Source organism: Synchiropus splendidus, chromosome 12, assembly GCF_027744825.2.
Source record: "Synchiropus splendidus isolate RoL2022-P1 chromosome 12, RoL_Sspl_1.0, whole genome shotgun sequence".
NCBI lineage: Eukaryota > Metazoa > Chordata > Actinopteri > Syngnathiformes > Callionymidae > Synchiropus > Synchiropus splendidus.
In genome coordinates this window covers 14,108,751-14,133,182 of record NC_071345.1, presented here as the reverse complement: position 1 = coordinate 14,133,182, position 24,432 = coordinate 14,108,751, and the positions used below count along the sequence as shown (strand labels likewise).

The following is a 24,432-nucleotide window of genomic DNA, read 5'->3' as shown; positions in this document are numbered from 1 at the left end:
GACTGTAGGCGGTGCTGACATGCCCGAAGGTTCCTATTACATGACACAAAATGAGTACTCCATGAGTGGGAACTACAGTATTTGGGCTCTTGAATGATACCAGCCCTCTCCCTGCTTGGAAAATGCCCTTTGTGCAGGAGCCTATTTTTTGTCATTCTTCTCTCATCAATTCTGGCCAAATGTATTTTGGTATCTCACGTTCATCTGACACCACAACGTCAACAACTTCCTTGTTGGCGCCCTTTTTTCTTGGCCTCAACACCTACACGTGCTTCTGCTTTGGCCTTCTTGAATCCAATTGCCCCCCCTTGTGTTCAGAACACATCCTGCAGCAGGAACTTAAAATTAATGTAACATTTAAACAACAGTGAAGTGGTTTAAGGGGGCACTCACCCGGCTGTGGTGGAGGAGCGTCTGGAAGTAAAAAGCATCAGACAGATTATAGTATGCGTTAATATACAGATTTAAGATCGTGTCTGTTTGGGGATTCTTACTATTTCCTGGTAAGCGATTCGGCAGACTGGTGTGGTCGCCCTGTGGACCATTCTCCACCTTGTCCTCCAACGTCCACTCTAACTGGCTGTGTGGACACACTCTCATTTTACATGGGAATTCTGGCTCAAAGGTACAGTGGATGCTATTCGCCACCGGATGCACTGTTGATAGAAAAATCTTTTTGTCAGACTTTCATTTCGGTTGACGTTTGGTTGTGTAACTCATCAAGCGAGGGGCCAAAATTTGAAACATGGATGCCTGTCGACTAATCCAAGAGTAGCGATGCACCCATCTACATTTTTACACTTCCAATCTCGGTACTTGGATTTGAATATCTGCCGACATCTGTGTTATTGCAATCCGATACCAGAGTTCTGTTTAAATTACGGAATTAAGGAAGTTAGGAAAAACAACACTGTTTAGGTTTTAAATTGACAGTCCATGTGTATTAAATCCAAATACAGTGGTGCCTCGGTTCTGGACCACAATCCGTTCCTGACAGCGGTTTCGAGAAGCGAAATCAAACCGATTTTTCCCATTACAATGAATGGAAAAAGAAATAATGTGTTCCAAGCCTTAAAATAGTCTTTTGTAGGAGTGAATGTAGAGTGTCTGCTGCAGGTGGCTGTTCCTCTATGTGTGTGGCCGCTGCATGTGGGAGGGGTTGCCGAGTGAGTGAGGTCTCTCCAGAAGTGAAGAGGTGCCCGGTGCGTGTCCAGCTCTGAATGTGCGCTTCTGTGCAGTTTGGCTGTGACAAAGTCATAAACCAAGTCACGCTCTGTCCCAGACTCGCCTCATCCCTGTCCCAGCTCCAGCCCACAACAGGACATCAAACCCTGGAGTGAGCGCTCCAGCCTCGGAGGTGTGGAGAGCGAGCACCTCCCCTGTGACACTCTACCACGGTCCAGTGTGGAGACAGGAAAGGTTTTACACCTCAATATGAAGAAGAAACAGTCAGTAAATGTAGCTAACGGGACACGTCTGCATACAGAGGCTGCGTTATACACAATAACAAAGCGCATTGGGGGCGTTCAAGTTCTGGATTTTCGTTCGAAATCCGAAGCAAAAAAATCTCGAAACTCCGATTTGTTCAAATTCGGGGACATTTGAAAACCGAGGTAAAAAATAAAATTCATAAAAGACAAATAATTTGATGCAAGAAAAGTGCAAATAATATTAAAATCCACCAGACTCCTAACAGTTTTAAATTTCATATATGAAACTAAAATAGAGGTGAAATGAAAACATTTATCACATCAACAAGTCTGTGCATGTGAACTGTACAAATCAGGTACAGTGCGCAATGGCTGGGTCATTTCCTGAGATGTGAAATGACCCTTTAAACAACCGTTTGACCTATAAATGTTCAGTGAACTTTGACATGTTCTTTTTAAGGACTATGCGTGTTTCTGCTCTCTCTGATGTCAGCTGATTCCTTTTTTCCATCCATAACATTGGATGGTGTGCTAAATGTTCTTGTTGCTTTCAACACTGGCTGAAGGGGCGCTGAGAAGGCAACAGCAGCAAGGAAGGTACAGTGAGTGTGGGGTTTTGCCCAATACTGAAATGGGCAGTCTTCCTCACTAAATGTTGGTTCTTCTATGAATGTTCGTATTTGGATTCCCAACATCTGGTGGACAACCAGTGCTTGAGCCAGCTTCCGTGCAATGGCGTTGGGGTGTTTACTTTCAATGCTGCTGAATCACCTGCGGCGGCTCGGAGTTGTGTGATTTTCATGGTTTTGATGCCACAGTCCGTAGTGGTGTTCTCAGTGAGTAGGTGTTTGAAATGTTTGTTGGCTGGGATTACGTAGGATGCAGCGGAGGCTCGCACCTCTACGCCTCAGGCGATGTCTGTATTGTTTTTTTTCCTCCTCAGCTGGCGGCGCTCTGTGCAAAATAGCTGGTTTGTATGCCACTACGAAGCATGGTGTTACGACCATCAATCGTAACGCTACGAGTTGGCTGGAACAGAATGTTGCGTTTCACAGCCAAAACTAAACATGAAAGAGTGTCGTCATGTTTATTTGACAAGGAAATAGCGGAAACAAGCAGCGGAACTGGGAGCGTCTTGATTTGTCCAGGCTACTCTCGCAACAAGTTGAATGGAGGTGAGTGAGATTACTGACAATCGAGGAGATTTTTATCAGTGAAGTTCAGATCCAGACGTCAAGAATGATCAGTGAATAGTCGGATGAGCACATTTTCCCGTTGTTTGCCGCGCAGTGACGCACTGACAAGCGCATGGATTGGGAGTCTCCGTTGGTTGGATTGGATGAATACAATTTTGTTGGTATCGGCACCTGGTACCGATACTGGAGGTTGTGTAATGGGAATAGTTTTGTTAAACATTTTAGTTAAGTTCACTTCCTGTCACTCATTAACTACAGTTAGTGCATATTCGTCCATGTCCCGCTACATTCGCCACATATTGATGAATTGTCAAAAGGCTTGATGTTGCTTGTTTGTCAGACGTCACTTACGGCATTCGTACAGCAAATTCAGCTCCAGAACATCTGCGGGACTCATCTCCGTGTACATGCCAATATCATTCTGGAATTCGGGGTTCTTGGTTGTTATTGTTGGTAAGAAGTTTTTACTGAATCCAAACGGACTGTAATGCATCACAGAAAAGTAGTCGTACGGGACTCTGTTGCTGGTTGTTACTCCTGCTCTCACTTTCTGGAAATTGGACTCTGTTCCTTCTGATAAAACAAAAAGCAAAAAAAAATGCAGTCATAAAATAAAATATTGTATATGCTGCATAAAAAAAATAATCGAAAGAAAGTGGAGCAAACCTATGATATTATTGAAGTTGATGGTCACATATTCATCTCTGTCCTCTCTGGACTGCTCATGGAGGAACCCGAGTGCGTGGAGAATCTCGTGCTTAACAATGTAAGGCTGCTCGCAGCCCTCGCCGATGGATATTGTCTGCTTCCCAAAGATTTGACCAATGTAGGACCAGCATCTGCGGAAAACAGAGCAGGTCAAAGCGATGTGGTAAGTAATGGCACCATTTCCTTTCCTGAGTCTGCAGATTCGCTTGTTGTAGCAGGAGACCATGGTGCACGTCACTGGAGTGGAAATATGAAACGCAGGACAACCTCAAGTTTCACTCACTTTTGGAACTCTTAGTAAAACATCATGACCGATTTTGGAAATAAATCTAAAGCCACAGTGCTGCTAGTGAGGCATCTTCACAGGATGCCAGCATGTACAATTGTTTCGCGGGAAGAATCTGCTGCAACCGAGCGGAACACTGCTTAAGTCATGTTCAGCAGAGGCTCCTGATATTTTGCGGCTCAATCCGACCGTTTGAGTTAAAATCATTTCCTCAGAAGTCATTCTTCTTAATCATGACGTGCCACCAGTGCCGAATTAGTCCCCCAAATAGATTAAGCCTGACTTTTTTGAGCAACAGTGTAAGTGTCGTGTCATTTTGCGCTACGTGAAGGATCCCGATCTGAGTCTATTCAAAGTGATGCTATGGTTAGTCAAGGCTGTAATGCTCAGTTGAGCATCAAGCCACGTGACTCTGGGGCTCGGAGCGATGCCACGGACTTCTGGGAACATACTTTTTTGCTCTACTAGAATAAATTGTAATGTTAATAAAGTTGTTCTTTATTGCAAGTTGATCTGTTTTACTTCCTTTTTTTTCTTTTCCTTAACCTTAACAAGGATACAGTGGTATGCAGTTATGCGTACTTATAATAATTCTATAGACAAATGATACTATTTAAAGAAGCGGCGGAGAGTTGGGGGGGGCTCGAAACGTTTACTTCTTCCTGGGGGGCGGCGCAACAGAAAATGATTGAGTTAACATGAATGGCCGCTGGAGCAACAGTGGATCCATCACCTGCAGTTTCTTGGATGAAAAATGAAAGTTCACCGCTGCTTCCATCCCATTTTTGGTTAATTATCTCAGCAAAACATATCGGGCTAATAACAATGCTGAGCCAGCTCTGACCTCCGTCGTGGCGTCTGGGAGGATGGGGTGACACTTATGTACGGAAGTGTTGGGAAAGATCCATATTTTCATTTGGAGTTCATTTTCCAGTCCTACTGCAGTCGCGTGTTGCACCTGCGTAACGTGGCGCCCGTCCTTTGTTGCGATTTTATTTATTTATTTTTAGATGGCTCATGGTGGTTTTCTCACCACAGTTTCTCTTATTTTGAAAAACCTGTGCAGAAGCGTGGTCAGCAGAACCCCATCCATCCAGTCTGTTCTTTTTGGGCCACAGCACTGCGTTTTGTTGATTCTACTGAGCCACGCTTTGACTCATTGAATTAGGATGTGCAAGGCTATAGTACATGGAAATACCTACCCCTCTAGCTGTTGGAAATAAAGGTAGCTGTCCTCATCTTCCCGTGGCTTAAACGTGATGCAGGACTTCAACATGAAGTCCTGTAGTGACCTCACGATGACAGCTTTCGTGTTCAAAGCTGTAAATGGATTGTAAATGTTTATTAGAATTTGTTTTTTTATTGTATCTTTCAGTATTCTCATTTACATTTTAACTTTATCCACGCACACCTGCGGACAGTTTAGTGCCACTAGTTGACATCTATATGTTCTTGAACCGTGTCCAGAGAATACACACTCACGCACACGTGAGGACGCACAAGCTGCCTACAGAACAGACTCATGTTTCTTTAGAGCAGGTAAAACAGGTTTAAGAGGTAAAACAGGTTTTAGTGAAGAAAAGCTGCACTTACGAATCTCCGGATCGAATGCATATGGAATTGGACTGGACCAAAGGAAGCGACTATCACTGATCCCGCTTTTTTGAATAACTGGTGCCTGAAAAAAATAAAAAAAATACTGACAGTAAAGGAGTATGTAAAAATAAATATTAGAAAAAATCCTACCTGGCGGATGTCATCAAGCAGCAGATCTATAAGGAGTCAAAATCTTTAATAATTAGTCTAAAAAATGTAATGAAATTGCAACCAAACAACAAACTCAGAGTATACCTTCATTGGGGTCTCTCTCTAGTGTCAGTTTTGCAGGGTCTGGATTGACATGAAGTTGTAAACACTGATTTTGGAAACACCAATTCTATTGCATCATGACTTGCCTTTTCTGCCGTCTTTCTTTCCACGCTACGAAACAAAACATAGTGAAGACAAAGTGAGCCACGTGAATCGATCACCCGTCGGACACACTGGGGTTAGAGGGAAGGAAGGGCTGTGTGTGCATGAGAGCCCTGTGTGTGCACGCACTCGAGTGGTAAATAAATAATAATAATAATAACCTAAATAACAGTCGAATCCCCTCGAAATTGTCTTTGACAGGGAACATTTTCCAGTCATGTGCCTTGTGAATATACAATGTGATGTCTGAACTCAAACATCCATGATGACGGTGAGATGATGAGAGCACTGAGGAATGGAAAATCCCTCGTCCACCTCGATGTTTAGGCTTTTAAGAACTGACGTGAAACTGATTGAAATAAGCGAGTATTATAACTAACATTGCACAGTCTCACTCCAGTCTGGGCCGAGCTGAATTTAAGAACAATTATTGTCGTTGTGCATTGTTATTATTATGTTATGATAAACATTCATCATCGGTAGGTTTGCACTCACAGGAATACGAAGAGTTGAGGCCAGAGCCAAATTCACCCCGAGGAAGAGAACCGCTTTCCACATCTGTTTCAATTGTAGCAGACAGCGTGGTGAACATTCACCGACTCCGACAGATACCATTAGAAAGTATTAAGTTTCTACCTTTGTGGAGAAGGGATGCTGTCCTTAGACCTGCGCCAGACGCTTTTGGGTAGATCTCGAGGGTGGTGGGTTTATACTGTGTCAGAAACCTACCTAATAATTTAGGAATGCCGTAGAAATACCAGTTTTGTCCACATTCTCCTTTCACAAGCTCAAGTAGCAGTGTGAGAAAACAAACTTGAGAGATGTGAAAGTCTATCACTGGAATGTTGTTAAACAACAAACATTTTTGGGCAGATTATAGCTTTTGAAATCCACAATTGTCCTGTTTTTGCAGATATGCACTTGTTCTTACCGGCGGAAAATCAGGTTTTCATTGTCTGCCGAACAGCGTTGCACTTCTCATTTGCGATGGCTGAGGATCACACCAACTGCACCCTGCTAATGTGGGGCTTTTAAAATGATATCGGACCCCAAGCGCTGTACTAATAAGTTATTTTAATTAATTATTCCATTAATTTATGATTTAACCTGCAAAACAGCACACTTCAATTTGTTGCTCAAATATATATTTTTTCGTTTTTTCTCTTTGTTTAGAAATAATGTGAGGCCTCATTGAACTGGCTGTTCAAATCCAAACATTATCCAGCTGACAGTGCCATCTGGTGGCCCAGAAAAACATGACGCCGTTTCATGAAGCCTCATCAACTGTTCAATACTGTGTCATGAAACCTAATTTACCCATCACTAGTATTACCTGCATACAAGTCACAGATTTTGGAGCGGAATTGAAGTCAAAAGGGCGGAAATTTGAATCTCCCACTGGATTCCTTCTAAAAGAACTACAAACATGGGGGATGAGCTGTGCCTTCCAGTTTCAATGGGTCATGGATGTCAATCACCAAAGTGTTATGCTGAACCCACGTGACGCCATTCAAACTCCCGATAGAGACACTGAATGAGCCCTGTCACTGCATTTGAGTTGACATGTTCTCCTCCCTCAGTTCATATGTCTGTCCTCATTCTTGTAAAAAAAAACAAAAAAAAAACTTAAGCTTTAGGCTTGTGTTTTACACATTAAATGCGAATAATCCCATTTAAATGATCTGTCATTACCTTTGACAGACAGTTGATTCATTTGCATAAAACGTCAATAGAATTTGACGTAAAAGAGAAAGTCAATCCAGCAGAATATCTTTACAAATAAAGGAAATAAGCAGGAAAGAAAATGTAACCTGCGAAAAGGGTTTCATTGTTTTCATTTATTTGGAGTTGCTATGTATTTCATTGCTCGGATCGGCACCAGAGATTGTTGGGAGATCTAAAAATGCTGATCTGGTACGATAAAAAAAAAAAATCCCATATCCAGCAAGGAAATCCAGAAAAAAAAATAACTGGGAGGAAAAAGGGGCTTCAGTTGGTGGAGAAAAAAAAATATCGTGTTGAGGTACTGTCGGAAAAAATGATCTCTTCATTCGGACATCGGCATTTCATTTCTTTGCACATTTGCTATTTTTATCTGGTGGCAAACCGATAACAGTTCCTCATTTTATAAATCAAATAGATGTTTCGAGTGCTTTGTTACTAATAACATGACATCAGTAACAGCAATAAATATTTTTTTTTTGTGCACCGACTGACGTGAACTTCCTTGCGTCAACACCCGATTCACACAATTTGTGACACAGTGCGCTCAGTGCAGGTGCAACAGAGCCAGCGGTGCACAGACTTGGGTAGAAACACGTTTCTATGTCATATTTGCTCTGGCCACAAACGGCCTTCACGATTTCTTAATCCACTTCAGGTGGACCTTGTGGACTAGCACGACGCCTGTGTTGCGTGTTTGCGCCTGGAGCATCTGAGTCTGGTGGACTCATGCCCTTCATGTCTGACGTCTCCTGAAGAAGACCGGAGCATGCGCTGTGGTTGAGGAAGGCTTCCGAAACAGGGCCGACCTTAATGAGGCGGCTATCTCAGTCTTTCCAGAGGATGACGAGGACACCATGCGTTCAGCTCTTGAGGACACATGCCCCGCATTCAGGGTGACACCACCGCGTGACGGCAACGCGTCCCAAAAGATGGTGCTCACCTCATCTATTAATGGCGCAAGAATTTGCGCTCTCCCTCAGATGTCGGTGCACAATTTATGGCTTTTATGACCGATCATCTTGGAGTACCTGGAGGAAGTGGAGGCGAAGAAGACTTCAGCTTAGCTCTCAGAATATTTCAAGCTAGAGAAGCAATGCATCTCTTCAGTTGAAGTTGCGGGTTGAAGAAAATTCAGAGGAGTCTGCTTTACTTTTTGAAGATTCTTAGCTTATACTGTCCATCTGTACCAACACGATTGAAGTCAATGAACACTGTTCTCTTGAAATTCCATAGAGCTTCAGAAATTAACTTTGACATTTACGGTGTCTGTTAGCTACAAATCAACCTGTCGACAGCCAAATATTGAACACTGTAGCTGTCATGCTTTGCAATACGGACATGGTATGGAGTTCATTGTCTACACCACACACAGTGGGCAGCGCAGGGATTAAAAGCCTTGGTCTCAGGTCTGAATTCTAAAAACAATGTAGAGAATAGCATCACGGAATGTAAAGCCAGGGGAACAAATCATTTGAGGTTGACTGCATTTATTTGCTTTGGTAAAACACCCATCACCAAAATAAATCACGACAAAGACAAATGTCTAAACCCTGTCATTCAATCCCGCACCAGAAAATCCACATTTATTTGGGAGAGCATGAGCTGGTGGTTCCACTCAGGCGATCCAGAGCAGCACTGCTGACAGGAGGATGAGGATGGGCGACGACATCATCGCAGGAGAGAAACAAAAAATGCTCCTGTGAAAAAGAAGAAAAACAACCCAAAGTACTTGAAGTGTTCATGGCAGCAAAGCATCCGTGCTGTGCTCGATACAGTCTGATCTGAGTCCATTTATGTGGCACAGGGGCCAAATCTGACCTTCGAAGACGTTTTACGTGGCCTGCATTGGCTTGAGATTAAATAGCAGCGAAGAGCGCAGCAAAAACTAGCATGATGACATCATGACCAACGGAGAACAGAACACCTTTTACCTGTCATCCAATGTTTCATGGGTCCTGGGTCTCCTAAAATGGAAAAAAAAAAAACCTTCAATGAATATTTCCTGATACTGTTTATTTTCTCTGGATAAAGAAAGCTACTGGTTGGACGATTGGTTTTACCGTATTTTCCGGACTATAAGCCGCTTCTTTTTTTCTCGCAGTTTGAACCCTGGGGCTTATACAACGACTCGCCAATATATGGATTTTTACTGGGGATGGTCCAATCGATCGGCCACCGATTATGAACGGCTGACCGACGGTGAATGCCAATCTCTGCCTGTCATTGCTGATCACATGACAGTCGGCGCTCTGATGAAGTTTGTGAAGCGTCCGCTCCTCCTTCCCTTCCTGCTGACTCGCTGCTCGCTTGGCAACAGCCTGTCTACTGTGGAGTTTTTATTCAGTCTGTCATGTCAAGTTTGCATCCTGCAGCACACATTAAAAGGCGTCAACGCCACAAATTCCATACAATATTCAAAACACCAGCACTTGACAGGACAGAGTTTTCCGTGCTCATGAAACTGCAGGAACCAGCGGTCACTCGCAGACACATACGGAATGCTAAGCATATTGCAATAATATATATATATATATATATATATATATATATATACACACATTGAAATAATCATAAATTTCACCGAGCCAGATGACCAGCCGGTTTCAGGTGTCGCTTTTAGACGGAACTGACAGAATCCGCTGCAGTTCTGTGTGTCAGAGGCAGCATTCTTTGGCCACCTGAATCAGACACTTTTGCAAACGTCCAGAGTGGGAAGTTTCACAAAAGAGGTTGAAGACAGCTGCTTATGTTGCTGGCAAAAATATTGAGCCTTGTCACATCAAACCGATGACATCCGGGTGTTTTATTTACCTTTAAAGCGCTTAAAATGCGCTGTTTCCACCCACGTGTCAGAGACGATCGACTGGAGGGTGAAAACAGCGCATTTTGAACTCCATAAAGTTCCAGAAACTACGGTATATGGTTTATTTATTTATTTATTCATCTTTAAGTCAACTGCAGTTATCTAGAACTATGTGTATGACTCAAACAAAATAAAAAAAATAAATAAAATAAACCAAGGCAGAACATGTTCTTCAGTTATGGTGTGGGTTGTTTCCACACAAGTTCTGTGTCTGACAGTTTTTTCTATCCAACTGAGCGTTTCACTCGCTGGATCAGCAACTTTTGGAAAATGGAGAATAAAGTCAGTCAGTCATTGTTGTTCATGCTATTCCAGGTTTTTTGCAAAGTTATGTAAGTTACAGAGGGAAGAAGCAAATGAAAAGAAGAAAATGAAACAGTTGTGACGGAGCACTGCTCACTGTACCTGTCATCCAATGTTTTATGGATCATGGGTGACCTTAAAGAAAAAGAAAGAAACCACTCAGACTCAGAGTAGAGCTGAGTACTTTTTTCCTGGCTAACAAAAGCAACTGCTTCTCTTGTCTGTCCGTCTGTCCGTCCATCATCTTTTGAAAAAAGGCATGGAAATTCAGGATGAACTAGTTTGTGTAGGACTAATAAAATAAAACATGAATTCAGAAGTGGCTGCAGGGTGAACACTGTCATGCGCCCACCAAACCAAGATCGCACTATACAGTCGTCCTCGCCATCTGATAAATGAATGGCTATATAAATAAAAAGTCAATTCAGTCGATGAGGTAGAAATAGTTCATCAACGTTCTGCTGTTGTTTCTAGGACCGTTTGCACTGGAGATGAATCTAACATCGTGAGGTGGCGTGCGCAAGGTGTGAAGGACAGACGGAAGAAACAGACAAGTATATTCCAAGCAGTTATAATGGTGATGCCCAATCTTCCCGACTGTTACTCCTCCTACCTGCCAACTGTAGCTCCATCGCTCATGGTGGTTGGCGGCCTTTAAAAAATAGAAGGAAAATATAAAAGTCACCGTCTGGGGCTGACAGAGTCAAACTGCCGAAACATTTACACACAATGTATGGAAAACAGTGTGGAAGATTCATTTCAACGTCTCTTGGATCAACAGAAGTCCTCCTGAGTCCTGTGATCTAATTGGTCAGAGAGGAAACTGGACTGAGCTCAACGAAAAACCAGGCAGAGCACATTTCTGTTGTGAACTCACTGTTCAGATTTGACGTATTTTTACGCAGAAGCGGAAAACAACCTTGTGCTTATTAAATATATATCAACAAAACATTGTTAATTGCTCGACTTTGCTGCTGCACACAAAATGTGTTACCTTTGGTCAGTTGTTGGGTGAGGCGTCGCTGGCTGAGCTGTCGCTGGGTGAGCCGTCGCTGGGTGACCTGTCACTGGGTGACCTGTCGCTGGGTGAGCTGTCGCTGGGTGAGCTGTGGTCGGCTCCCTGAGGAGGGAAAAATGAAGACTGATTCAAAGTATCACACTGTGGTCGCACTTCTGATCGTACATAGCTGTAATTCAGGAAGATAAATGTTGTAACTGCAGGGTGAAGTCAGGAAACTGTACCGTGTCGTGCATGAGTCATGTCGTGGGTTTTTTGGTGTGAGCTTCACTGCGGTTGGTCCAAGTTTGGCCTTGGGAAGTGAACTTCCATTGATCAGAGGGGTGATATCTAGGAACAGACCAGTTTTGCTGGGTTAGATATCCAGAGTCCAAAGTTTCTCATGTCATTTTCAGCAGACGGTGACGCTGCCTTACCTCGGAAGTCAAGGGCAAAAACAGCACTTTCTCCTTTAAGAAAGTTGAGGGACTTCATCTCAGAGGAAGGTAGTGCCATGAATGGTCTCCGGGGGTTGGCAAAGACTTCCTCAGTGTCATTGGTCTCAATTTTTCTCCCAAACTTCCGAGGATTGTCCCAATGACCTGAATCTGTTTATTCAAAATAGGTTTCACTTTTCATTAAAAAAAGACATTCTCTATAGAGCCCATGTCCACCAGGGGAAAAAAAGGATCCGCTTGCTAAGCACAGCCTTTTTTCTATTTCCTGGCAGGAACGGGCTTCCTAAGATTAAATTCACAATCACCTGCAGTGGTGGAGCTATATTGCCATGACATGTGGTGCTGGATGTTGGGAGTCTGATCCACCACTTGCACTGTCACTTGTCTGTTCAGACATGGCCACGTCAGCTCATCATCATTCTGGCCAGACAGCAGTTGCACTCCCAAGACAAAATTATCTCCAGCCATTATTACAGCGAAACGATATGCGTAGCCACCACTGGAGTAGTGCCGCGGGCTGAACACGAATGTGCCGGAAGGACTTGTGGTCAAGACGTGCTCAAAATCATCAATCTGCATGGTCACATCAGGACATTGTATTTCTGACAGATTAATGTCATCGATGGAGATGCCACCAGAGGAGCTTCCATTTCCTTTTTGAACTTCAAACTCCACCTGGAATTCACTCTGAGCATCCAGGGAAACATGGTGGATCCTCCAGTGGGACGTTGGTGGTCCTTGGATGAGAGAATGGAAAGTGAAGTTCTCACTGATGCCAAGTGAAAGTAGCAGGATATGAAGTGGTGAATCATGTAAAAACAGCTCAGGGGGTGGATTCCTGTGTGAAGGTCACCCTGAATTCTCAATGTAGACTGTGAACCAGGACCTGATAAAACCAGAGGGTCAGCTGCTCACCAGTGACTTGTCCCATGAGACGTGCTGTATTGGTTTCATTGTTGAACTCCCTGATCCAGATGTTCAGCTGGTCGTCCGCGCTCCCATTGTGGAAGTAGTAGAACTGCAGACACTGAAGGTGACCCTGTCTCTTGGGCTTCATTCTGGGGGTCTCCAGCCAGGCAGAGTCGCCTGCTTCACCAGCCGCCGTGCTTACATGCATGAAGTGACCTGCGCCACAGCCAAGTGTCCGAATATGGAACTTCATCTCGGTCATGTTGGAAAACTTGGAGAGTAAAAGGCGCTCACCTTCCTGTGGAGGCTGAGGTGTAAATCCTGCGGGGAAAAATACAATCCTGCTTTAGAGCAATGTTAATGATGCTGGAAAAGACCAGGAGGAAAATGTGTCAGCATTGTGTTTAGAAACATACCTTCCTCTGCTGTGACACTGGGAAGACTGGTGTGGTCAGAGCTCGGCCCACCTTCAGCACGCGTGACCCTTTCCCATTTGGTGCTCCCACGCGAGCTGTTTGTCATGTAACACATGGCTCCTTCGGAAAAATCACAATACAGCTGAAAGGCAACGCTGTCGTCTGCAGTGGTGCGTGGAACAAAGTCAAGCAGATCAAAGGTTTGGCCACAGTTTTCAGAATGTTTCATTGTGTTTAAATGTTTCACGATAAAACACTTGGATTGACGGACCCTCAAAGAAGGGCGGGGCGTCAGGGCCAGCAAGGCCTTCTCTGCTGTAATATCTATTCTCCACTGAATATCTCCTTCATATTTATGTCGTAGTTCATCTCAGTGTGTGTTTCGAGGTTAGAGTTTTTGTCCAATCAGAATTCAGCGAGCTTGTGTCGCCAGCTTGTATGAAGTCAGTCGAGGCCTTGAGAATCAATAGTGCAGGCGTCTGTGCACTCTGAGTGAACAGGCACCTGCAGGTGATGGATCGTTGCCACAGCCAATCAGATCATGAGTTTGGGACAGCAGGGCCTTCTGGCTTCGTTGAACATGACTCGTACGCATCCTGTGATTGGATACTCATGGGACACCGTCATTTCCAGATTCACTGCTGCTTTTTTGTCGCTCTCTGAACCCTGTGGCTGAAACATTCATGGTTCTTTTATGGGCAAACAAGCCTCAGACCAGTGAGACCTCAGGTGTTTCGTGACATTCCAGCGCTTGTTGTTGGCCCCTGCATCTTCAGCCACACTGGCTTGGTCACCCAGGCCGAGAGAAGGTTTGTTCACCACTCCTGATCGAGTGAAGACACCAGGCTGCTCTCAAAAGAATCACAGTATATAACAATCCAGAGAATTCTAAATACTTCACTGGCATTAACTAATGTAACGGAATAGATTACGAAATACTGTGTGGGGATGAATTCTGTAATCTGTCATGGAATACATTTTAAAAATGACCCTCCCAACACTTGTGTCCATTGAGTTTATGCAATGATCTTAGTGGACCAGCAGGTGGCAGTAGCGTGGCAGCGATCAACTCCAGAGACAAGACGTTCTTTTTATGTTGGGAGCGGCATCACTTTCTTGATCATTTTTCTTTTCAAGAACTTCTCCAGAGTTGGTAACTATCAGGGATTTGCAGCTGGCAGGTCAATTCAGTGACTCACTACTGCCTCCATAGGTGGCGAGTGTATTCAAACTGAGCGTCTCATGACCCAAAGGTGTCGACCAAAAAAGTTTGAGTGGCCCTCGAGGAGGTGCTCTCAGGAACAACATATCATTTCTTTTGAAAAGAGCAGCACCAAGATACAAATCAGAAGAGGTTTTTCTTTACATTGTTGATTTAAGATTTCGTTCCATTGGATCGAGTCGTGCATCTTTCCGTGAGCAGAGCCACTCTTCCAACTGATCAGCTGCAGTGGGCCTCACCATTTGTGCTGTGGCTTGGAGCTGACAAACATTACACTGAGATTTCACGTCATTTAACAGAGTCTTTCAATGTCATGTGAGATAGTTTGAGGACGAGAAACAAGGATGGTTGTTTGATGTATTCACCTTCGTCTCCCTCACACACACGGTCTACATCTGAAGTTCACTGGAACAGAGTCCAGAGTCTGAGCTCCAGTGATATTTGCTTGATGGAAACGACTGTGTGTGGGAACAACAGCTCAAACGGATGTAGAAATCGAGCGCTGCAGTCCACAAAGCTCATCAGCTCTTCCACATGTGAGCAAGCAGCCGGACATCACTGCAGGAGTTCTACTGTCTGGATCGCAGTGTAAACCTCATCAGATCAGTCAAACCTGGGTCATAGAGACGGCACAAGCCGCCACGTGTCAGACGACTCTGCTCTTGAACCAACGTTCAGCACTTTGAATGATAGATTTTTATAGATTTGATGGATTGGTTGTTGATGCCCCACATGCCAGACAGTTATCGTTTAACTTCACCAACAGTTTCAGATCAGCACAAGAACTTCTCACCCAGTCTACTGTTCAAATGCATTGTGTGTTAAATGTGTTGTAATTCCTCCAACTTACTGCATTTGTAGCGAAGGTTGAGCTTCTTGGCATCTCCTGGACTCATTTCCCAACTTCGGCCGATCACGTCTTGGTACTTGGGGTCTTTGGTGCGGATTGTGGGAGCCTGTACTTTGGTGAACTGACGTGGTCCAAAATGCGTCACAGACCTGTAGTCGTACGGGACTCCTTGGGTGCTGCTGTCATTCACTATATTGAACATCTCTGACTTCCCTGAAAGACATTTTAAATGCATGTCACTCACCAGGCCATGAAGAAGCATCACTTATTTCTTTGGTTACATTTCTATAGAGAATCAACTGTGCTGGGACCAGAAGCCTTGAGGCTGGCATGCTTTGGATTCAGGATATAAAATGGCACTTAAAGGACCATGAAGCTCTTTTGAGGCGCAAATACATCGTGAACTACACATTTGCTCCTTATATTTCATGAGCAGAGCAAGTGCTTCTCAGAAAACCCCTGTCTCTCTTCTCTGCCCTTTAAATCAATTCACAATCATTCTTCTTTAGGAGAAAAGTTGAACCTTCTTGGATGTTTTTGTAAACAATGGTGATAAAATCATCTCTGTCAGGTCGGACGTGTTCGGGGTAGAAGCCAAGAGTGCGGAGGAAGTGTTCTTCGACAGTGTTGATGGAACTGCAGTATAGACTGAGGGAGATATTGTGTCCTTTTTCCAAGTTCTGTTGTCCTACGGATGAGGAGCACCTGTGGAGGAAACAAAAACAACAACAAGTTTGACATTAAAAAGACGTCATCCTTGATTCTTTTCTGGATATATATCTCAGCTTTGTAATGACAATCACTAAACCCCTAAAATTGAATGTACAGTTTTAGCCTCATACAGAGTCTCAGATTCTATTTCACAATAGTAGCTTTTTTTGAATACATTTTTCTATAAAGCATTTTAAAAATAGATATTTCACATACAGTACAATACTTTCCTTCACAATCTTGGTTTGAGCTATTTTCTCACTCACCATGCAGCTCATAAATGCAGCATGCTGTTATATGGATTTACCCTTTTTAAGTAACTGTTACTGTTACTCATTCGTTTTTATGAATAATTTTAAGTTAAATTTCATCCTTTCTTCTTCTTTTTTCTTCCTTACTGATGTGGCATGTTAGCAACGTCTCTCTGGTTTAAACTGATCAAGAATATCAGTCATTGAAATATTCCACACGTCTTACACAAACCTGTTGGTCTATACTCCGACATGTCGTCTCAGTCAGAGGTTTGAATGCTACATTTCAACACCGCAACACTCACAAGGTGCTCAGGCGCCATCATGTATCATCGACTCAGGCAGAAGGGAACGTATGGATAAACATGGCTCTTCCTCACTTCACTCTATGTTCAGGTGACGCTCCACCTGGCTAACACTGCAGATAACGCTCACAACATGGAAGACCAGGAGACAATCCCTCATTTCTCAATAGGTTTCTCTTTTTCAGCATCAATTCCATCATTTTTACTTTTCCTCTGGGATTTTTTTTTTTTTTTTTTTTTTTTTTTTCAAAATTTTGATCTTGCCAAGGATCAATTGATTTTTTTACAATATATGTCTGGTGGACTGGATTCCTTTTCTATTATTATTATTATTATTATTATTTACATTTTTAACACATTAAAATTGTTTTATTTATACATGTTGAATGTTTGTTTTTTCCATAATTTCATCAAGAGACTTTTCCCAGCAGATACTGACACAGTGAAGAGGAACTTACTGTCGGTCTTGGTGTTGGACGTGAATGAAATAGTCCTGCGTCTCTCGGACAGTGAAGTCAATGCATGACTTCAACCTGAACTGATCCAGTGCTCTCAGGACGACTCCCTTCACATTCAGGTCTTGTTAAAAAATTCAGATCATGTATCAAAGCGTGATGATATTGGTTATTGAAGCAGAAGATTATGATCATTTACCGAGGCCTCTATGAAGAGTGTATGGAACTGGTAAATCCCACAGTGAAGATGCTGATGAAGGCACAAGGAACAGCAGCCAAAAACACAGGCCCTTCATCCTGTCCAGTCTGTGAAACAATGAAACAAGTTCATGTCAGAAAGACAAACAGAAGTTTCTCACCTGACCTGCATCTATGTACCAAACCTTGTACCTTGAAGCCAAATGTTCCTGTTGGCCAGTCCAGTAGCATCTGTTTCTCTGGTCAACTGCTGCCTTTTAAATGAGCGTCAAAAGTACACATTCAATTAAAATAAAAGAACAGGAAAAACAGGTTTGGCTGGACGACTAATGGATGGCATCTTCAGAACAAACTAATGAAGTGATGCAACAAATACCTTGCCGCTCTTCACGCCATGCTTCAGATTGTGCTGGGAATATCTGACTTCACTGAAAGCTGGTTGTCTTTGGCATCAACAGCTGCATTGCCCTGTGTTTGATTGACTCGTCTCTTGCGTGTCATGTACTTTGAACCACCTGTGTAACCTGTGTTGACTGGGACCACTGAGCCTTTTCAGAGATGCTGTTCTCCTGTTGGGGTCTTCTGCTTGCAAGCTATACACATACAGTTACGGACGTCTGATATTGACATTTTGCCGACAGCGTCAGTATTGTGCCGACAGTTCAAACTCCGATATGTTGATGTGTGAAGGTGTTTCCTTGATACATCCGTGGAACACCTTTCCCTCCTTTATTGTGATGCCTCACTGAACGTGATCCACAAATAAACAGCTTCTGTTTTAATCACAGTTCAATGGTAAAAGAATATTTGCCACAAGGAGCCACATTTTTCACTTTGAATGAATGTGGTATATTAGTGGATCCAGTGATGGACCCATACATACATTTAAGCAACACAATGTTGTTTTTTTTGCAACATTTTGACAATAGCACAATAGATCACGATGGTGGCAATATTCAAGTTTTTATATCACCTTATTAAAACTAAAGCTCTGTTGATGTCTTGAAAATATTTGTGTAAGAATTTCAATTTTATTAGAATTTCAAATACATTCAGAGTAGTGGAAACCCTGGCCATTGTGTAGTGAAAAACATCCCTGAACAAAAGCAAACAGAAGCTTTTGTTTGCTTTTGTTCAGGGATTCCTCCATGTTTGTTGTTGTTGTTGTTGTTACCATCCGAGCTGCGACGTGTCTTGTGCATCAGTGTGATCAGTGGACCAGGAACTCCCGCACTTATATATAACTTATATAATATATAATGAGAATAATTTTCTCCCTCACAATCACAATTCCCCCTTTTTATCCCAAATGAATAAAATTATGAATTAAAAAGAATATTGCTACAGTTAAATGATGAACACTACTGATTATGAGATTAAATGTATGATAATATTTGTGATTAAATGGTAAGAATAAATGTTTGTAAAATATAAAGGAATAACATCCGGAGAACCAAGCCCATTGGGGTTGAAGCTAAATCATCACACAAGAGAAGTAACCGAAACAGCTGCGGACCTTTTCAACCAAAATAGTAGGAAGATATTGAAGCCAACCTCAACTGGCAGAATGACATCATCAACCTGGGGAATGTTGAGTGAGATATGGATGGGTCAAGAGCTGGTCCTCCAGCTCCAGGTGGATGAGGCTGTTTGGACTCTTCCAGTGCACCATTGGTGTCTGGGGCCATCGACTTTCACTCCTTCATTGTGATGCCTCACTGAACGTGATTCACACATAAACATTTTCTGAAAAAGAACATGAATTTCATTTCATATTTAGGAAAAACAACACATTTATTGATAACATTTATAACATTGGTTCCTGTGTCATCATCCTGACAACTGCCATTACAACCAGGATGGATGTGATTTAACAACAACAGAACATTGTCCTTGGAACTTAGGTATTCAAAGTCCAAACAAAACAAAACAAAAACAAGCGAGACAAATGAACAAGACAAAAGAAAAGAAAGCGTGTGCAGGTACAGACAGTGAATCCTGAGCCAGTGACATAGGCTGGTATGGTCATTAAAATGATGAACTGCTCCATGTGTCTCACTACTGTAAAAGCAATAGATGCTGTGGAGGAAAAAGAGACAGTAAAACATAGAAAAATACTGTGAACATGTCTGTTTTTTGAAGGGCAACAAATGATTGAAACAATTGTGTATTGTATAGTTGTGTTATATATTGTATCAAACACAGACACAACTGTAATGTAACCACAAGTGAGAGTAATCATTTATTTATTTCTTCTCAATTTCTTCTCAAAGACTATTATTGACTCTAAGTCACTCTCTCGATGCAATGGAAATGTTGTGGATCGAGCTGCATCGATTGATCGGCGCCAACGTGGGCATTTATGACAACAAATAGAAGACGTTCTATTCAAGATTTATTCATTTACTTTAAGAAATTTAAAAATGACAGAAGAAAGCCAGCATTTCTCCAGAATCTCTGGCTGCTTGTGATGCTGCAGCCCAGCCTGCAGAGTAGACCTGCAGCTGCAGACATGAGAGCCAGCCAGCCACGATGGCGGTGGTTTGGCTTCTCCGTCCAGGAAAATGACAAGTGAATTGCAGCGTGTGCACCCTTGGACTCAGAGGCAGCATTAAAACAAGACACTTGGCCTCAAATCACAGCACCGAACTCAAGCTCTACCAAGAGGCAAACAAACAAATGCTAACTGGAGCAAACCGCAGGAGACACCAATGCTCATGGAGTTTATTGTTTTGGACGAGCAGCCGAGTTCTGTTGCTGAAGACTTGAGGTGCGTTCTCAGCAGCAAATAGCAGACCAGGAGCCCAGATACTCATTCCCTGGACATGCAGTCGATGAAAAGACGAACGGTCCGTCTGGTAATATGGCAACATTCCGCTACTGAACAAGTGATGAGGGAAGTTCACAACTGTGAGTGTGATCTGTGCATTGAATAGGGAATAAAAGTCATTTATTTTATATTGAACACTTTGCCAGGACAGGCAAAATGGAAAAATAAAATGAAGTGATGTAGAGCTGTTTGACAGGTGAGTTCAGTGATGAGCCTCGGGGCAGCTGACTGTCGTGCAATTGTCTCATGTCTCAGGCAAATGCAGCTTGTGTCACGCGCTCATACCACACTCCCTGTTGGCATCTGCTTTCAAATGACGCCCACAACTTGAAACACAGCTTCAAAACAACAACAAAAGCACCTTCACATTCTGATTAAATTCTTGCTGCGGTTCAAGGAAACGTATCATTGAAAGGAGCCTGTTCATTATGAAATGTTTGATACAAGTAACAAACAAATGTTTAGTTCAGTCTCCACTAATACACTGTAAAATCCTCCTGATGTTGTGTGTGTAGAAGTCAGAGCACAGACGCATCACACATCCCTGTGTTGTGGACACGACAAGCTCACTTTGAGTTTGAGTTGAGTTTTTTTGTCGTCCCTCAATCTGCCATTATCCCATCCTCACTCCCATGGTGTTCTATAGTGACGTTGGGAAAGTGGACTTTTGCTCCCACACTGACAGACCAGGGCAGCCCTCAGCGCTGCAGGTTGACGCATGGGCTATTTGCTGTTTATAAGCCCTGATGTGGCTCTCCTCCTTCAGTCGCCGGGACTGACACGCACGGCCTTGTGAGGGCCTCTGAATATAGCCGCACAAGTTCTGTGTCAGACAGGTTTTTATGTCAAAATCAGAGTTTCAGTCACTGGATGTGCAACTATTTCAACATGGTGGATGAAGTCAGTCATTGCTATGATTGCTAAACAAAATGTTAGCAGATGAAACAAACCCTTAGTTCAGAGGTCAGCTGTTTTTATTCATTCATTTTTAACATCTTTACACGAAACAGATGTGAAAAAATCCTGAGACTCAGAGTAGATATTTCGAGCGCAGCCAAAACAAGACCTTATGATTTATTTATGATTCATTTTTTTAACTCATTTTCAGGCAGCCTGCAGTTTTGTTTCCCTGGGTGTGTTGAATATGCTCCTACAGTCATTGTGGAACTATGTTTGTTATCTTGGCTCAGTATGTTATGAAAACATTTTGCTGCCAAATGCTCAGAACAACACATGCTGTGTGATGTTCTCCGTCATTTTCTGTTATGCAATCTGAGTCACAAATGTTTTAAGAGGCAATTTCCTGAGACTCAGAGCAGGGCCACTGGGCAACATTCCGCTACTGAACAAGTGATGAGTGAAGTTCACATAGTGGGTTTGCTCTGCTCACTGAAAGTGGAAAAAAAGTAATTTATTCTATATGAAACACTTTGCCAGAACAAGGAAAAAATGAAGTTAAAAAGTGATGTAGAGCTGTGAGTTCAGTGACGAGCCTCAAGGCAGCCGACTGTCACGCAATTGTCACATGTCTCAGGCAAATGGAGCTTGTGTCACACGTTCAATTTTCCTGACCACAATAAAGATCTTGGCGAGAGAATTGTCTTTTACGAATATTTATTGAAGAATCTTTGCTAAGAGAGTGTGAATAAAAAAGTTCACAGTATGAAGTTGACACTTTCACTGAGGAATTCTCAGCAAAAAAACACTTTCATCACTGGACTGGACACAACAACATTGAAGATAACAAACCAGAATGTAGCAACAACTTTGAGCATCCGTGAGAAGCTCAGGCGCAATGTTGTCGTCCGGCGGGACGTTGTTTAGAGGAGGTGGTGGACTGTCCCTCAGTTGACACTCATTTTGCAGTGGGATGCGTGCACCCAAGTGGCCCTTGGGTTATTGATCGGCCTATGTGTGACGAGCAGGACTTGGACGGGCCCCAACCAGTGCTGATGTCGCCAAGATTTGGACCAGAAGTTCCTGATCAGCAAGAAGTCACCAGGACCGATGTCGTGCAGAGGAGTGTCGGCTGACGGTGGAACAGCGTCAGCCACCTGCCGTATCGATTGGCGGCCTCTGAGGTATCATTCCAATGTTGGGTGGTGCTGTGAATAAGATAAAGGTTAGAACACATGCACAAGCTCCTCCTCGTGTACACAAGCACAAGAAGGAGACATGAACTATGGCAGAGGCTGGTGAAGGAGCGAGTCTTGCCCTGTGGGGTCAGAGTGTGACCCAGGCTTGTTTTCACTGAGACAGTGCACCTGAGAGGTGAAAGGAAGACGGCACACTTTCAACTGTGCAGAGAGGAAAATAGAAGGATCATCACGCTCAGGTTCCCCATCAGACACCTGCATACACATCTGAACAAAAGGACCCAAAGCCTTCAGAGATTCAGACTTTGGCTTGGAAATGGACAGATGAGGTGCAGCATACAGGGAGGTGAAGACAGGAAGTTGTTCAGGAGTCAACATGCATTGCTGCAGTGCACCGGTGCTCATCAAAGAAGAGGTCAGTCAAACACATGGCGTCATTGAGATCCTTGTAAAAGTCAGTTCCATCCTGTCTGTCAGGTCCAGAGGTCACATGTGCAGCACAGTGCAGTCTGTCAGGAGTCACATAAACCGGAGGTGTACATTGAAACTGAAGACAGTTTAGACTCCCATCTAAATTTTGACGACTAACCGTTGTAACAATGTATGGTACTGGTATGTGTGAATGAAGTTCCGTGTGTTGTTCCTGGGGGGACACTTTTGTAAGTGACGCAGGTGAAGCAGCAAGAGTGTGGACGTGTGTTGAGCGAAATAAAAGACCTCTCGATTGAGGTACAAAACACCTCGTATTGTCCATTCTGTAAGAAGGAACCAAAGGTAGAATGAAACAACGGTTAACCCAGTTGGTGTTGATGTCATGACGGTCCCACACTTTATCTTCAAATCCTTCCCAGAAGATTTACCGCACCCTGTGGGGACATCAAAAACAAATGTTTCAAATCAACGTTTCCCTCTGGAGATTCCCAAATGAACCTCAATGGTGCAGAAAACCTAACACTACATTTTTGCTGGAACTCATCCTGTAAGTCGAACGCCCGCCGGTTTTGTTTTTACTTCACATGTCCTAATTGCAGAGTCGCGCCAGAGTCGACCATGACATTGATCCTCACACCGTTGACCTTGGAGGTTATCATTGGCAGGTGAGGACAGGTGTGGCGCCATCTTGTGGTGATTGTTGCTGTTGCTCTGCCCTTGATCTGGTCACCACTTGTGCAGGGACGTCTTGTTGGGGAGGGGGAGGAGCAGGTCCTTGAGTGGGGGCTGGACAGCAATAGATGGAGCGATTGGCAATGGACCCGGAACCTGGTGTCTTTTGTGTGGCAGAGGCACCCAGTCGCCGTCTCTCTGATGTGTGATTTCACACCTTTCCTGCTTTTGTTCTGTTTTAATTTGTTTCGCCACTCTACACTGGGCTTCTTCCAGCCACACTTTTCTGGTGTTTTTCAAACTTTCTCACACGCTCCATTTCAATTGTCATTTTCTCTTCTCATTTCTCATTCAGTCAGTGTCTCAACATTCACGATTCATCACGGTCGTGGGAAACCCAAGATGATTCACCCACTCATTCACACTCCGAACATTCATCCCTGTATTTGTCTTTCATAATTTTCATGCAAGGAGATGTTCACTTTGGCTCCTCCTTTTTATTCTTCTTGTGACTCATTCTTCTTCTCAGTTCTTTCTTTACTTTTTCAATAAAAAAATTCCTTGTTTTCAACCACCAAACGCAGGTCCCCGATCATGTGTTTACACTGAATCCCCGACTGAGTCATTTTCTGTGTCGTGTTCAGAGTCATTTTCTGTTATGCAATCTGAGTCACAAATTTCCTGAGACTCAGAGTTGGGCTGCCGCTTTTTCTGGCCTCTCTATTTAGTCGAAGATGTTGAAGCCAGTCGTCAAAGTTGTTGCGCTGCTGTTGTCTCCAGGACAAGTCGAGGTTTTGGAACCATAACTCCTCCTACCTGCCAACTGTGCAGTAGTTCCGTGGTGGGTGGGGTCCTCTATATAAAAAGAAAAAGAACAAAGGAAGTCGTCGCCTGGGGTGCACAAAGTTAAACTGAATGAAAAAAAAAAGTTTTCTTTCAACACCTCTTGGAAAAACAAGATGAAAAAAAAACATATTGTTAACTAAAACAGATGAAAGACCTTTGGATGTTTGTTAAGTTTGAGCTTCAGACTTCCTCAAACTCATGACTCAAGAAGAATCCTGAAGTTAGAAGACAGTTGAAGAGAATTTGGGGGAGTCTGCTTTACTTCTTGGAGACAAGTTTTCAAAGAAAGGTCTCTTAGCTTA

General features: G+C 43.2%; 1 protein-coding gene across 4 annotated transcripts; it reads right to left on the bottom strand.

Moving 5' to 3' along the window:
• Positions 1–8,797: 8,797 nt before the first annotated feature.
• On the bottom strand, positions 8,798–17,532 carry LOC128768615 (meprin A subunit beta-like). 4 transcript variants are annotated; one of them, XM_053881598.1, is made up of 16 exons: positions 17,447–17,532; positions 17,256–17,362; positions 17,060–17,180; positions 15,858–16,039; positions 15,335–15,547; positions 13,263–13,424; positions 13,141–13,167; positions 12,853–13,062; positions 12,243–12,674; positions 11,917–12,087; positions 11,725–11,830; positions 11,477–11,602; positions 11,096–11,134; positions 10,585–10,617; positions 9,248–9,280; positions 8,798–9,013 (listed from the first exon to the last, which is right to left on the bottom strand). In XM_053881598.1, exons 2-16 carry the CDS (start codon positions 17,350–17,352, stop codon positions 8,932–8,934), a joined length of 2,034 nt encoding a protein of 677 aa, XP_053737573.1. In that variant the 5' UTR covers positions 17,353–17,362; positions 17,447–17,532; the 3' UTR covers positions 8,798–8,931. The 4 variants fall into 4 exon arrangements, with proteins under 4 accessions (XP_053737573.1, XP_053737572.1, XP_053737571.1 ...); XM_053881596.1 differs by lacking the exons at positions 8,798–9,013; positions 9,248–9,280 and having other exon boundaries at positions 10,119–10,617; XM_053881599.1 differs by lacking the exons at positions 8,798–9,013; positions 9,248–9,280 and having other exon boundaries at positions 10,119–10,617; positions 13,263–13,382.
• Between the last annotated feature and the right edge of the window lie 6,900 nt (positions 17,533–24,432).